At 42.4% G+C, this 15,528-nt stretch overlaps 1 protein-coding gene across 9 annotated transcripts in view; it reads left to right on the top strand.

Moving 5' to 3' along the window:
• GPHN (gephyrin) overlaps positions 1-15,282 on the top strand; it is a 61,130-nt gene extending 45,848 nt beyond the window's left edge. For all 9 annotated transcript variants that reach the window (XM_032965248.2, XM_032965247.2, XM_032965250.2 and 6 more), the window contains 6 exons: positions 669-756; positions 4,910-4,983; positions 6,995-7,059; positions 8,181-8,284; positions 9,838-9,934; positions 10,587-15,282. In XM_032965248.2, coding sequence (XP_032821139.1) covers positions 669-756; positions 4,910-4,983; positions 6,995-7,059; positions 8,181-8,284; positions 9,838-9,934; positions 10,587-10,720 — 562 coding nt within the window. In that variant the 3' untranslated portion in view covers positions 10,721-15,282. The remainder of the gene's footprint in view (positions 1-668; positions 757-4,909; positions 4,984-6,994; positions 7,060-8,180; positions 8,285-9,837; positions 9,935-10,586) is intronic.
• The last annotated feature ends 246 nt before the right edge of the window (positions 15,283-15,528 follow it).

Genomic DNA, 15,528 nt, shown 5'->3' with positions numbered 1-15,528 from the left:
CAGAGGACCCGGAGAAAATTCCATGCGACCACGGGGAGAACATGCGAACTCCAAATATACAAGCGTCATGGTCGGGATCAAACCCGTGGCCTCCTGCATACCGGGCAAGGGAGATAACATCTCGGCACCCAATGCGGCGCCCAAACGTGCGTGGTGAAGTCTGCTCACACAACCTCGATGACTGGCAACAGCGTGGGGTAGTCTTTATCCAGCAGAAAATTGGCAAAGGGCTGTAATGTAGTATTTTATTATAATTATTGTGGTACAATTGAACCTTATGGGCGGGACCCCGGGGTGCCGAATAAACGGAAGTCAAAAACGTAATTAATGTATTTATTTTTGACGACCTACCTGGTGCGGATCATTCTGTTGTCATGTAGTCCAAGTGCAGCGAGGACGAATGCGCAGAAGAAACAAAACTTTGAAACTTTGATTAGCGCATCGTGTAGAGCTCGTCGAGAGGAATAGACTGCCGTGTCGTTCGCCTTCAACAGACATAAAATGACGTTGCAACGCAGTTTATGCGAGAGCCGGGACTTATGGGACCCCGGGGTCTCGCCATAAGGTTCAATTGAACATATGTGCACGTCTGGTAACACTTTTACTGGAGGTGTTGGTCAACTGATTGGTGCAACTACTTGGCTTTTCAACATTTTTTGTTCTTCCAGTCCTGATGATCTACTGACGGCTCTCAATGAAGGCATCACCCATGCAGACGTCATCATAGCCTCTGGAGGCGTCTCCATGGGCGATAAGGTACGCAGGCCACGGGGTCACCACATCTGACTGTTTATGATTCCTATCGGACATTATGTTAGTTTCTGTTTACATAAAAGTGCAATAATCACCCGAAATCCATATTGATGGTTCTCTAGCTTAATTTTACTTTGAACGTTTTTTTAAAAGTTATTTGTCTGATCGAACTTTTGTTGGAGGAAATGTTAATTAACGTAATCGATTTCTTCTGTGATGCGGGGCACATTGTCTTTTTTGACATCATTGCTTTTGTCATTGTAGTGATCCAGCTCACTCTGGCAAAATGATGCTATCTTTGTCTCACCACTTGGTTAAACAAAATAAACTTGAACCTTGACGCTGAATTTAATGTACAACTGTAATGTTTTCTTGTCCGTGCACACTTGCGAGGCAGTCGCCTTGATTGGCTATATAGAATATTGGCTATATAGTGTGCCGACTCAAGTGATTTCATGAATGTATTATAGATCAATAGCGGGAAGTAGCCGGCATTGCCCGGGTGAAAAAGACACATACACATCGCCTTACACACACACACACACGGACTAAAACACACACATCGACTCACACACACATCATCTTACACGCATATTAACTAACACACACACATCGACTTAGACACACACAGACATCGACCCACAAACACATCGACTTACACACACACACACACGGACTAAAACACACGCATCGACTCACACACACATCAACTTACATGCATATTAACTAACACACACACATCGACTTAGACACACACAGACATCGACCCACAAACACATCGACTTACACACACACACACGGACTAAAACATACACATCGACTCACACACACATCAACTTACACGCATATTAACTAACACACACACACATGGACTGACACATCGACTCACACACAGAATTCGAACCACAAACACATCGACTTACACACACACACATTTGAACTTTTCTATTTACTAACTCAGTTTGTTAAGATTAGTTTTCTATGTACGTAATGTTAGGGAAGGAACCAATGAAGAGGGAAAATGCAAACAATTGTTAATGCACCTTTGAGGATCAGCACTGTAATCAAAGGTGAAGGTCATGCTTGTATGATATGCCTTTGTCTTGTATTGAATGCAATGAGTCATGGTGCCTATAAATATGTATATTATTTTCGAAATACTGCATTGTAGGCAGGCACTGTCATAAAATGGCAGAGGGAAAAAAATATTTTTAGATGAATAAAATAATATGATTTTGAAATAAAGTTGTCAAATAAATGTCAGTATCATAAATGTGTAAGGAATACGTGAATGCTTAAAAAATATAAAAAAAGAGGAAATGTGCTCGCTCCGTCAGGTGAATGTTGAAAGAAAAGCTGCAGTACGCCAAATGGAAAATTGGTGATTTTCCCAACAATGTAACAAAATCATAGACGAAATGTAATGAGCTGTAGCAAAGGAAGTCCAACGTATTTAGCAGTATAGCATAGAAATCAGCATCGCAGTACTACATATCAGTGAATAGCGTGACGTGAGCAAACGAAACAATAGAAATGCATTGAAGAAAGAATCTAGAATAAGTACATTATAGAGCAGCAGAACCCACACTTAAGAAGCAGTCTAGATTATAGACTGCCAGTACGCTGACTCAATTACATAAGCATTGCTGCAGTCGACATAACAAGCTGGCATATAAGGGTCAGCAGCTTAAGAAGCAGGCTACAGTCTACAAGAAAGACTTTCAGTACGCTGACCGTGCCTCATATCAATATTTAGCGTGTAGATAATAGACTGCCAGTGCACTGACTGTTAATTAATAAGCAGGCAACAGGCCACATTACAGAGTGGCAGTAAAGTGGCGCAGCTTTGTAAAAATGTGTACAGTCTACGTAAGAGACTGCCAGTAGAGTGAGCAGGCACCAGTGGAGACTGCCAGTACACCGACTGCGACCAAGAAGCTGGCTGCAGCGTAGCTAAGCGGAAGTGTTGCACTTTAAAAGTGTTATAGTACAGTAAAACCTTGGATTGCGAGCATAATTCGTTCCGGAAACGTGTTTGTAATCCAAAGCACTCGTATATCAGTTGTGATCACGTGACGCTCGGCAGACAAAGCGTATACGTACTACTCGTATTGCAAGACCCTCGCTCGTTTATCAAATTAATATTTATTTAAAAAATTTGCTCGTCTTGCAAAACACTCGCAGGCCAAGTTACTCGCAATCCAAGGTTTTACTGAATTTGTATTAATTAATTTAGTAGTAACATAAAATATTTCATGGCAAGTGGTCTATACGTGACAGTAACGAAAGAAGTGTGACGTTAGGAGAAGTTAGAAATGATAAGTTAAATTATGCGTTAAATTAAGTGCATTAATAAAGTACGTTGACGACGTTTTTGCTGTCATGTTGGTTTGTAATTTGTCCAGCGAATGCGAAATGGAGATAGTTATTGAAAAGATAATGGTGATGCATTGCAATATCATTTGCAGAAGCGTTAATAAACACTGTGTAAAGAATAAGGGGCCGTCCATAAATGACGTCACGTGATTTTGGACGATTTTTGACCCCCCCCTCGTCACACGGCGTCACAAAACGTCAGACCCCCCCCCTCAAATATGACGTCACAAAGCTCCGCCCCCCCCCAAAAAATAAAACATGCTTCAAATCGCTTTAAACTATTGTCATTGTAGTGGGTATTTATTGTGCCGCTGCACTCTGATGTTGTAGGATAAAAATGTATTAAAAAGTCTATTTAATTAAGTAGAACGTGTTGTCTATATTTATTTAAAGTTGCGCATTTTGATGTGACGTCACATTTCTCATCTTGCTGTGGAGCAGTCGCAGCAAGATGAAGCGACCTTGCTGTGACTGCTCCACCTGAAGACGGAAGCTTGTGTTGCCTCTGAAACGTCGTGATTTAATTGTTTTCTTTTATTTTACCTACGTGACTTTACCGAAAAAAAACAAAGAGTATGAATCCTTGCAGTCACGAAAGCTTCAAATCTAGAAGAAAGACGTATGTTTGAAGGGAACTCTAAATTCGTGTGTATTACCTCGCTCAGTGTCCGCATGAAAGAGAAATGGCCCCTCGCCCCCACCGAACGCGTGCGACTTGGTATGGGCGAGTGCACGCTAAGTACTGTAATACGTAATGAAACTAATTAAACTACGGTAAAACCTTGGATTGCGAGTCACTTGGTCTGCGAGTGTTTTGCAAGACGAGCAAAAATTTTAAATAAATATTAATTTTATAAACGAGCGAGGGTCTTGCAATACGAGTAGTACGTATATACGCTTTGTCTGCCGAGCGTGACGTGATCACAACTGATGTACGAGTGCTTTGATATACGAGTGCTTTGGATTACAAACACGTTTCCGGAACGAATTATGCTCCTCGCAATCCAAGGTTTTGCTGTATTTTAAAGTTTACGGACGGGAAAACGAAATGGCGCTGGCTCGCCACGGGGCTTACGGCGTGGCACCTGGCTACTTTTTTTAAACGTCAACCCCACGGTTTGGGAGCCAAATCCTTCGCAAAAGCTTGGGCTGCACACACAGACAAACAATGACATTTATAGGTTAAAACATTTAGAAAGAAAGAAATGTCTCTAACTTGCAATGCTGTGGGGATTGAACACAGTTACAGCTACCAAACATCCTGGTTTGGCCTGTCAGTTAAATTATCCGTTAATTATAAACTTCATTAAATAATCCTGAAAATTATTTAAGGATAAATTATACTTATGTAACAATACCTTTCAAAGTAAAAACAATAGTACGATAAATTATTTTTAAAAAATATTCTACGTTGTATCCTGTAACATCATCCAAATTTTTTTTAAATGCAATTTCTGTTTACGTACATGCTTGGTAATTAAGTTTCTCGAACATTCTTCCCGTTAGCCAGCCTGCTCATCGGTAGAGCGAGCGGCTCGCAATCGGAAAGTTCACGAGTTCAACTCCCGGTTGGGGTTTGGCTCAGGCTCTCATTCCTCCGCGGTCCATACAATGAGTACCACTTCGTGGGGAAGTCAACAGTGGCTTGTCCTATGGATATACTTGCCCCGACCAGATGAATGTGGAATGAGGGCCGTTAACGGGAGATGAGAACAGCTTCGATGTTCATATGAGCAGGAACTCACTTAATGACTTTTCCTTGAATTCCCCCTCCCTTTAGGATTATTTCAAACAGGTACTGGACATTGACCTCAATGCCCAGATCCACTTTGGAAGAGTCTTCATGAAGCCAGGGTGAGGAACAATTACATCAGTGCCCTGTGCTCAGTGGTGACACGTTCTAGGGGATGCACACTCGTGTATGGTTTGGGATTGCTGTTAGGTATCTGCGGCTGCCTGCTCGATGTGATTCCTGGTCACAAGTTATGCCCGCATATCGTTCCCCAGATTGGAGTGCAGCGTGAAATACATGGCGGTTATGTTTTCTGCAAAATTCAAGGTCTGATAGCGACGAGGGGGCTTCAGGAGAGAGTTCTTGTATTTTTATATTCTTTAATTGAAGGAGCGCGGACCACAGTGATTTACTATACAGTTGATCATCGATTATATCCGGCGCGCGATATTATCCTGCTTCCAACATTATCCGGCGGTCCCAGACCGATCCGGCGAAACCGGCAAAACGACTGCAAAGGCTGCATCAGTCCGGCGATCGTTAAACACATACGTACATCACCCCATGCAGAGTCTTCGAGATTGGAGTGGTAAGTATGGTACAGTAATTACAGTACCTTTTTACAGTAGGATATTATTTTTGTCTATTTGTATGTTTATTTATGCCAAGTTGATATAGTAAACAAATATAAACACAAAAAACATGTGCACAACTCCTTCAAACATGTTATACAAGAATGTAAAAAAATAAGCTATTTTAAATAATGATTAGCAATTAATTGTTCGGCGTTTTTTTTTTAAATCTGGCGCCCCTTAACCCCGTAGCCGCTGGATAATCAATGACCTCCTCTATGGTCCATAGTTTTGATTGCATGGCCACAAGTGCACCACTGTGTGGCTTGTGCCTTTAATTTTACATTCACGAAGGAGATGTGTGCATCAAGCCTGTCGGTGTTCTGATGCGGTTGATGATGGTTACACACGTGCCTTCTGGGAGGAATGTAGAACCCAGGAGATTGTTTTGGGTCTTGAACGAGGTGTTTATTCCGAACGTCCGCGTTGCTCGTCCAGATCTGGGCGAGAATCTAGGATGGTGACAGGATGATACTAGAAGGGGGGATTGGGACTTGAGTCGGTGGTGTGGTGATGTACATTGTTGAGGTGGTGGTTGGCGAGATATCTCGTAAAACTCCCTTACAGTTTGCATGTCTCGGCGGATATTCGGTGGCAGAACGTGTGCGAGAACAGGGAGCGAGGGGATTGGTGTCAGTTTCAGTGGTCTGGTTGCGATGCACATTACGTCATTTAATGGTGCATCTAGCAGTTTTACATATGAGCTGCCGGACCAGGCTGGAGCACAAGCGCTTGAGGTGGTTTCTGAGCATCGTGTCGATTAGGTATACGTTAGAATGACATCTGACGATGTTGGTCAACTTCAGCAGTAGACCATGATGCCAAGCAGTGTCATTGATATTCTTATTCTTGGTGTTGTTCATTGTCTGAGTAGCCCCATCATCGTGTGTGGTGGCTGTTGAAGTCACCCACGTCTATAGCCGTGCAAGCGGGTGCTGTCACAGGCGGTGGTGGTTATGGCTATTTGGGGTTTATACGCAGTGATGACCATCACGTGGCCAATTGTGATGGTTATTGTCGATGTGCTGTCACTTGTGGCGGTGGACTTGAAATCAGCAGAGACCCTTAGTTTGGCCTTGCCTGATGAAGACGGCGAGGAGGGCATTGTTACTAACACACCTGTTGAGGTTTCGTTAATTGCGGTCCGTATAAGAGGTCCTTTTAAGAGTCTCGGCAGTATTTCTGTGATGTCTGCTTTTGCCAGCTGTTGGTGCCGGTGTGCACCGCTGTTATCATTCTCACATTAATTTGCTTTGGGAGGAACAAAATACGCAACATTGTAACGTTACTCGTAACTAAAATTTTAAAAAGTAAATTATTGTTTCTACAGCATGAACCTTAGCCCCCCAGGGGAGTACAAGACCTTGACTCTGATTCTGTTTTGAGTTTATTAAAAAAGGGTGGTTACTGATTTTCTGACGTTATACGAAGCGGTTTAAGCAGCTGCATTGGTTTTGTCGCGTGCCGTTTATTTCTGGCATGGCGATGTTTCTCTTTGCAGATTGCCCACAACGTTTGGTACACTGGACATCCACGGCATGCGCAAACTAATCTTCGCACTACCCGGTAATGTGGTGCGCACAGACATCCACTTGTGTGTGTGTGTGTGTGCATTACAGTCGTGTAATAAAATTATGCGTAGGCCTGGGTACCCAATTATTTTAAGCTAAAATGGGTCGTGCGATAAACATATCGTGAGCTATCCACGTGAAGATTAGAACAGCCTTGGGCGTGCTCAGTCTCCTTACTCAGAAACGTTTGTTGTACACGTTAATACTTACATGTTAATACATAGCTAACACATAGTTGTACACATTGATACGTGCACATTGATACATACAGGGGGTCCCATAAGTCTGGAATCTAGGAAAAATTATACAAAAAAGGCAACTGTAACGCTTTTATTCGACACTTCTGTGTCATCATCGTTGGATCTCGTCGAAGGTCCACTGCGTGGGTTAAGTTGTATGGATCCTGTTCCCATTAACTTTGCAACAAGTTTGCTAACACAACTCTGTGTTATTGGCTCGCCGTCTGGATGCAGTCTGTTCAATTCCACGGCGACCTCCCTCTGACTCCGATTTCCTACGAGTGGAATTATCTGTACTCGTTCTTCCTTACTACTCAGAGACATCTTGGGCCTGCAGAAACAAAACTAAATACATTAATTCGTTATTTTTCCCTATGATTCCAGACCTATTGGCCACCCTGTAGTTGTACAGTACACGTTAATTCATCGTTGTACACGTTAATAATCGTTGTACACGTTAATACAGCGTTTGTTGTAATATTTTATACGCAGTGTGAACTATGACACGTGTGTCAGCATTTGTTTTGTGAAAGCCATGCTTTGAAAGTGCATTTAAATTGAATGTATTGTTTAAAGGCACTTTCAAACATGATGATAATAAAAAAGTGGATGGAAAGGAGAAGGGAATCCAATGACTGTAACAACTCGGGAGATGAACTTACTATATATTTATCCAGATTATACAGTGTTCCATCTAGCCATTAATGCCAAAACGCCATTGTTTTGTCAAATCGGAATAATATAGTGATAATATTCTGTTTTATTTCAAATTTGAAGAAGATTTACCTCATGCATTTCAATTGGCAAGCCATATCCAGGTACGATTCCGCAATCGTCTGTGTGTCTGTTGCCCATAAGTGCGGCCCTCCCATTACAGGAAATCCGGTGTCTGCCATCATCACAAGCAACCTCTTTGTCATCCCGGCGCTGCGTAAGATGCAAGGGATCATTGATCCGCGTCCCACGATCCTCAAAGCAAGGGTAAGGCAGGGAGCGTGTGATTGAAGCGAGATATCGGCAAAGATGCACTCCAGTAGTGGGCCAAGGCTCTCGAGACATATGTTTGACGCGCTCAAGTTTTAATTGCTGTGCAATATTTGCCTCTCTCGCAGTTTGTACATCTGTGAGAAAAGAATGTGAAAATGCGGTTACCAATAACTGTCCAAGGGAAGTATTTATATTTAACCCGGCGATGTTTTGGATAATGGCCCTTCCTCATAGCGCGTTGTGTTTTTGTTATTTGTGCTTATCAGAATTAGAATATGTATTTATACTGGAGGAATCCGATGAGCTATAAAGCTCTTTTTCACAGATGCCCAGTAAGCGGGCGGGTCAGAACATTACCACAATAAACAAAAAAAACACGATAGGAGTGCAAAGTATAGGAAAGGTAAACAAGTCACAAAAACCTTGACTTAAAGCTTTCGTGACTACAGGAATTCATATTCTTTGGGTCTTTTGGTAAAGTCGCGTAGATAGGTTCAAAGAAAATCACAAAAAACTACGACGTTCCGTTCGCAACACAAGCGGGTCGTCATCCTGATGACGTCACTTTACCGAAAGACCCAAATAATACGTTACAAAAAATAAAACTAAACAATGTTACTTTTTATTCTTAGCTCTTTCGGTAAATTCACGTTGAAGGGAAACAATAAAATAATATATATAAAACAATAAAAATTATCTCTTTCGACCATAACACAAACGGTCGTCATCAGGTGTGTCGGTCATGCAAACCGACACACCTGATGACGACCGTTTGTGTTATGGTCGAAACGTCGTGAGAATTTTTAATTGTTTTATATATTTTTTATTTTATTGTTTCCCTTCAACGTGACTTTACAGAAAGAGCTAAGAATATGAATTACTGCAGTCACGAAAGCTTTAAATAAAAATGTAATGTTACTTTTACCAGGTAAAGCCCACTGAGCTATGAGCTTATTTTTCAGAAGAAATCCTGGCCACAAATGAAAGCTCAACGAAGCGGTTTATCACGCACTGTTGTCAACTCAGTATCACTAAAATAAATAGTAAAAATATTTGAGGTTGATTCAATAGAGTAAATATAATAAGTATCTAAGTTATGCCAAGAGAAGTTCAGTAAAAATAGCCAAGAGCATGGTACTCGTGCACCGTCTTATTCCCAGACTCTCACCAGGTGCAGACGTGTCACATGATCAAGGGTGGGGCAGTGGGCACCTTGCATAACTGCTCTTTAAAAGTGGCCAGCTGTTATTGTTTATTTTGTGAAGTGAAATTTATTGAAGAAGGAACCTGGAATGTGGTGATAACTGACTTGCAGCATTGTTTAGAAATGGTTGCAATAAGGACATGCGCATGTTTGTGACGATTATGGAAACGGTCGGCTCAGCTTAATGCTCCCATCACTTATTGTCAAGAGGACGATTTCGTATGTCAGGTGCATATCAGCAGTCATAGCGTGAAAGGGAGGAAGGAGTACATTTTGTATATTTTTAACTGCTCGGCGTGTGACAGCACAAGGCTTATTGTGGTGCTACTCGTGATGTTTACAGTTGGCTTGCGATGTGAAGTTGGATCCACGCCCAGAGTACCACCGCTGCATCCTGACCTGGCATCACCAAGAGCCACTACCCTGGGCCCAGAGCACAGGTACGTTCGCAACGCGTGTCCAGCACAAACTACAGTTTATTTCGTAAACTGCGTACTTTTGGGCACTTTAAAGATTTTACACTTGAGGCCGCTTGTGGTATTTTATTGCGAGATCTGACCATGTCCGCCCAGTGCTCGCTGAGCTGCATTGGCTTCCAGTTGCTGAACGAATTCATTACAAGGTCGCACTCATTACATACAAAGTGCTTGCCACAAATGAACCGCGATACCTCACTGATCTCGTCAAGGAGCATAAACCATCATCACGCGGACTCCGGTGGTCATCCTGAAAACGGCTTTTGGCTCGTCGTTGAACAAAGACGGTCACCGCATAGCTCGCTTTCAGAGGCGCTTCTGTGGCCGTCTGGAACGCTCTTCCTTCCGAGATTAGGAACCCACTGGAGCTATGCACTTTTAAATATAGATTGAAAACTCATTTTTTTAATTGTTGTGTTTAGTTTGTTGTGCTTCCTCCGCTCCTCCCATTAGCACGTTTGGCTACGTACGGTGTGAAAGAAGTTCAACATACGTACATACGTACCAGGATGTTAGCAAGACGAATGTTAAAAAGTACGGCCACGGCCTGAACTCTCCACCTGCTGATTTGTTTTCGAACAGCATTGACGCGTGGCGGCCTTGAATTTCCCTGCAGGTAACCAGATGAACTGCCACGTGCTGAGCATGCGGAGTGCCAATGGACTGCTGATGCTGCCACCCAAGACAGAGCAGTACCTGGAACTGCATAAGGGGGAGGTGGTTGATGTGATGGTCATCGGAAGGTTGTGATCACCCCCCTCCCTGCCTCCTCCTCACCCCCAGCCAGCGCGCTGTGCATGCACTGCATGTCCACCATGTATCTGCAAATACTACATGCTGTACTTTAGTTATTTATTACTGTATATCCTTTACTATAGAGTTAGTTAGCAACCCCTTGCTTTAAATAATCAGGTAGAAAACTATGAATGTTTCATAGATATATTTACACTTATTACGCTATTATAATCCAAAATAGGTCAATGTTACTAAATTTGGGGTTCCCTATGAAATGTCTGACACGTTCGACATGGATTATTCATTTAACACATTTAGTTTTCAAATCAAATAATGAACCTGCGTGAACATGTTAGCGTAGAGAGCTGTTTGTCCCTTGATTAGCGCACACCCAGAGCCGCTTGAATTGGTTTGATGCCTCTAAACGCCGCCAGGGTGCTGATGCGTTCCAACTTATGGAGCCAATCACATGCTCATCCACAGCTTTAGCTCATTTATGCAATGTTTAGGTAAAGGATAATTTTAGCATATATACAGTATATAAATAGAGTACATATTATACTAATCTAGTGTGTGGTAGATCTTTCTCAAGAAGTATGTTCAGAGGAATTTAAATTAAATGATTAGCTTGATTGTACATCATCATCATCATCTGCTGCTGCAGGATTTGTTACCTTTACGGAGTGTAAGTGCATGGCCCTTGGGCCCTCTCAAACTCCGTCTGCATACAGAGTGCTACATCGATGCTCAGCATTATCTGCAGATACTCATATTTTTGTCAAGGGAGTAATATATATGATATAACACTGGGCTACACGAGGACACGATGTTTATGCTGTTTAAATAGTGTTCACTTGAATTTATATATTTATGGTATATGAAATATAATTATTGTACACATATAACTTATAATTAACTTGTACTGAAAGGTTACAAATCTTGTGAATTACTGTAACAGCAAAGGCAATGTGCCGGTTTGTAAGTACACATGCACGCACGTGGGTTTTAGTGCAGTATAGTACAACATTGGTGCAGTTTAATTTTGACCCCTCCCACAACGATGTTAGTGATCCTGTCAACGCAGAAACCCGACCGTTTTATTGGGGGATTTTCTACATAAACTGAATTCCTGATCTACAAACCTGCTGCACAAGTACTGCTTCGTAAGGATGTACATTTCCTCATTGCGCAATAGCGACCTCCTCGATCGGCAGCGGTCCCCGTGGCAGAGTGGAAACCTGCGAGGCTCTTGCCCTGGGCGCCCAGGCCGGCCACCTGTGTTCAGTAGATGCCTGCACAGTGGTCCACTCACCCAGCAGCTCACTGCTTACGTTGGGAATGTGTGTGTGTGTGTGCGCGTGTTTATTTGTGGGGGGCCGGTGGCGCAGCGGTTAGCGCTACGCTGCGCTACGAACCCGGCGACCCGAGTTCGATTCCCGCTCACGGCCACCAACACCAGTGACGATTATCTGAATCGGTCCTGGGCCTCCCCTAGGTCAACTCAGCCTCAAATGAGTATGGTGCGACGCGTAAACATCGCCACTAGGGAGACAAAGGCGGCCGGGCGTGGTGCTGGCCACCCACCCCTTTGTGTGCCGTGCCGGCCTTCATAGGTGTTCACTAACAGCACTTGCCCCAACAGTCTGTTCAGGCTATACGGGGGGAATCTTTGTTCTGTTTATTTAAATATTTATGAATTCCTTTATTTTTTTGATTTAAAGATGTTGCATTCAATGTTGTACATTTCAAAAACAGCAAAGGTTAAATCCCAAACAAGTGAAGATAGTAATGGCTGCATACAATGATGCTGTGTTATAGCCAAGTGCAACTCTTTCAGTGTTGGCCATCAATCACGCAGCATAAATGTACACATTTCACGGTAACATCTGTAAATGACGACACCATTAAACACATTTATGATCCATACTTGTTTTGAGTACAAGACTGGTTTTACAAATATTGGCTGAGAATGTATTTCAAGCCTATAATTGTCTGCATTGTTCTCTTGTCCGTCTCCATGATTTAGTTTGAACATGCGTCCCTTCATCTCTCAGACGTTTTACAACTCACGAAAGCTGACTTAACGAAATTGCCAGTTTGTGAATGTTTACATTTTTATTGACATTTAAGCATATATTTATCTGAAAATGCTGGTGCTAGCTTAACAAGAAGGGGATCTCATTTTCAGAGAAACTAGTTGTGATCTTGGAGCTGATGTAGTAACATTTACACAGACTCAACACCTATTTGTGAGGTAAAATTGGTACAGTATTTTTTGGGGGGGTTATTTTGTGCTTTTCAATTAAAATGGGATTTATGAAGCTTGCCCAGATCGTGTGCATCTCAGAGGTTCTGCACTGCTCACGTGTGATAGCCTGCCATACAGTACAAATAGGGGACATCGATTACTCTACACGCGCCATGGATGGAAAAAAATGGTTCCGTGAAATTGTTCCATCAACATTTTCATTGGGTCCCGTCATTTTTGACATTCAGGTATCTTTCAAAGCTCAAGGATTACCCGCATGTTGCTGGTTTCAAACACGTCCTGCGCAAAGGACAATGGAGGATTGCCATTGACTTGTGAAAGGCATCCACAGTCTTTGACCAAAGTTGATTATTTGATTTAGACCCATTCTCAAATCCGTCCCTGTACGATAGACACAAGATCGCAACACAGCGACACTAAACCAGGAGGAAAAGTCACGCGAAAATGTGTTTGTATTCAATTAGCAATGTAACGTGTTACGTTTCAGGCCGCACGAGGAAAGGACGTCATATGTAGTGACGTCACGAGGGAAGCGTGATGCGCCATGTCGTGGAATGACATCACAATGACGGCATCGCTAACCCCAAAGGCAAATTCTTAAGAGTGGAGGACTCGCGACCGTGAACTCGCAACTAGCTGCACGTGTGATTGCAAGTCACTAAATTGGCTGAATGTCAGGATATTTCTGTCAGTGATATATATATTTGAAGGCCTGGAATTTCTGAATGTGTATAGATCTGGCCGAGATCACCCAGCACTAAACATTGTGACGTGAGAAATATTTTCCATCGGTCGCTTTTCTGAGGCCGATCACTTTCATTGCTTTTGCAGCGTTATACCAGCTTCCGTAATACCGCGGTGACTGAAATTAAGCATGTTACTGTGCTATTTTGGGGTACATGTTAGTGAACAATACAAAGTTTACATCGTGCTGTATTTCTAATAGGTTTTTTTGGGAGTTATATCGCATAAGTATAAAGCCAAATGATGTGGTATACCCTCCTCCACCCGACAAAGCCAAACATCAAGTTTTACCATTACCATAATACGTCCCATTTGGCATTATTTTCAGCAAATCCGGTCAGTATAAAGGCAATCACACCAGAGTTTGACTTCGCAAGGTGTAATTTCCACACTACGCTGGAAATTACACCTTGCATTTTCTGAAGATACGTAATTATGAATCGTATTGGTCGTGAGTGTCACACTTCCAGTAGCAGTCCGAATGTTTTTTTTTCCATTTAAGAAACTTAAGCAAATATTGTTGGAAAGGTTCTGGAGACCAAATGAAAATGCCTTCAGTATAAGTTGCAATAAGTTGATATTTTTATTTGTAAGTATTGTTGACTAATAAAAGCATCGCATGCAGCTTTGAAGCTCCAGGTGAAAATGGGTAATCATTAGGTCAAGATAAGATCAATCTTCCAGTGTTCCTGGTATTCTTCAGCAAAACCAAAACATCGAACACTTATTGTACAGATTTGGCAATGTCAAGTTAAGTTTAATTGCATTCCTTATTGAAACTGCATTATTTGTTGTTCATAATGAAAACATAAATGTTATAGTGTACCAGTATTTTAAATTACGTATATATTGTTTAATTTCTACAAACCTATTTTTATACTCCAGTTCTGGTGTGTTACCCACTGTATGAGTTGAACATGTTGTTCACGTGATTTTCGGAGTGATGCTTGCCCAGTGAAAATTAGCTGAACTCTGGGCCAAACCCGGTAAACTCAGCAAGGCCCTCACTCAGTACGAGATAAACACCAAGTTAGGTCCTGGCATAACAGATGCCATTGAGAGCAAGATTTGGCATCTGCTCTAAATCGGGATAAACCGTGCCCATGCCCTGCATAAATAACAGTGATGGGTACCATTTCTGTTTTCCTTGAGTAACTTCAACTTATTACACACCGCTTACAAATTAATACTGTATGTGTAATTATATATCAGAGTGCTTTTCCCATTTGAAATAATTAACAGAGTAAACATGGTTTTGGAACTCGGGGTGATTTGTCTTGTAGTGCCACGTTAATGTTTATGGCAGACTATCACGGCGTTACGATGCGTCTCCCTTCCACGTGAATCACTGTAGACCTCGGTGCTACAGGGAAATACACCGGGTCCACGAGAGTTATCGGGAACTTGACGTGTTGGTTTTTGTTTGTCCCAATCTCTTCGTCTCGTCAGCGCCGTGATCACGACCCTGCTTCTTCCCTCACACTGCCCCACGGCAGGACTTACATCGTCTCTTTTCCTTAACTCGTTACGACATCGCTCGATTCAATAAACGTGTACAACTCCCTACCGTTACAACATTTCATGGAGCTGCTGCTGCTGTTGGTTTGCTGATTTGCTGGCCGCTTGACATTTTGGGGCTTCGCGCGCCTCTGCTCAGCAACTGTGTTTTAAAAAAATCTATTTGCGTTCAACGTGAATGAAGTTACTGTCGATGTATTAACACAACAATGGATTTTCTAACAGTCTGTATTGCACCCACAGTTAACACAGCATTAGTACTGCATTGGGGTCAACCCGACAAGCTCGCTCC

The sequence above is a fragment of the Petromyzon marinus genome, chromosome 33, assembly GCF_048934315.1.
Source record: "Petromyzon marinus isolate PM22_M1 ecotype Great Lakes invasive population chromosome 33, UKy_Petmar_22M1.pri1.0, whole genome shotgun sequence".
NCBI lineage: Eukaryota > Metazoa > Chordata > Hyperoartia > Petromyzontiformes > Petromyzontidae > Petromyzon > Petromyzon marinus.
Note: the sequence above shows the minus strand (reverse complement) of the source record. Positions and strands in the feature narration are given on the sequence as shown.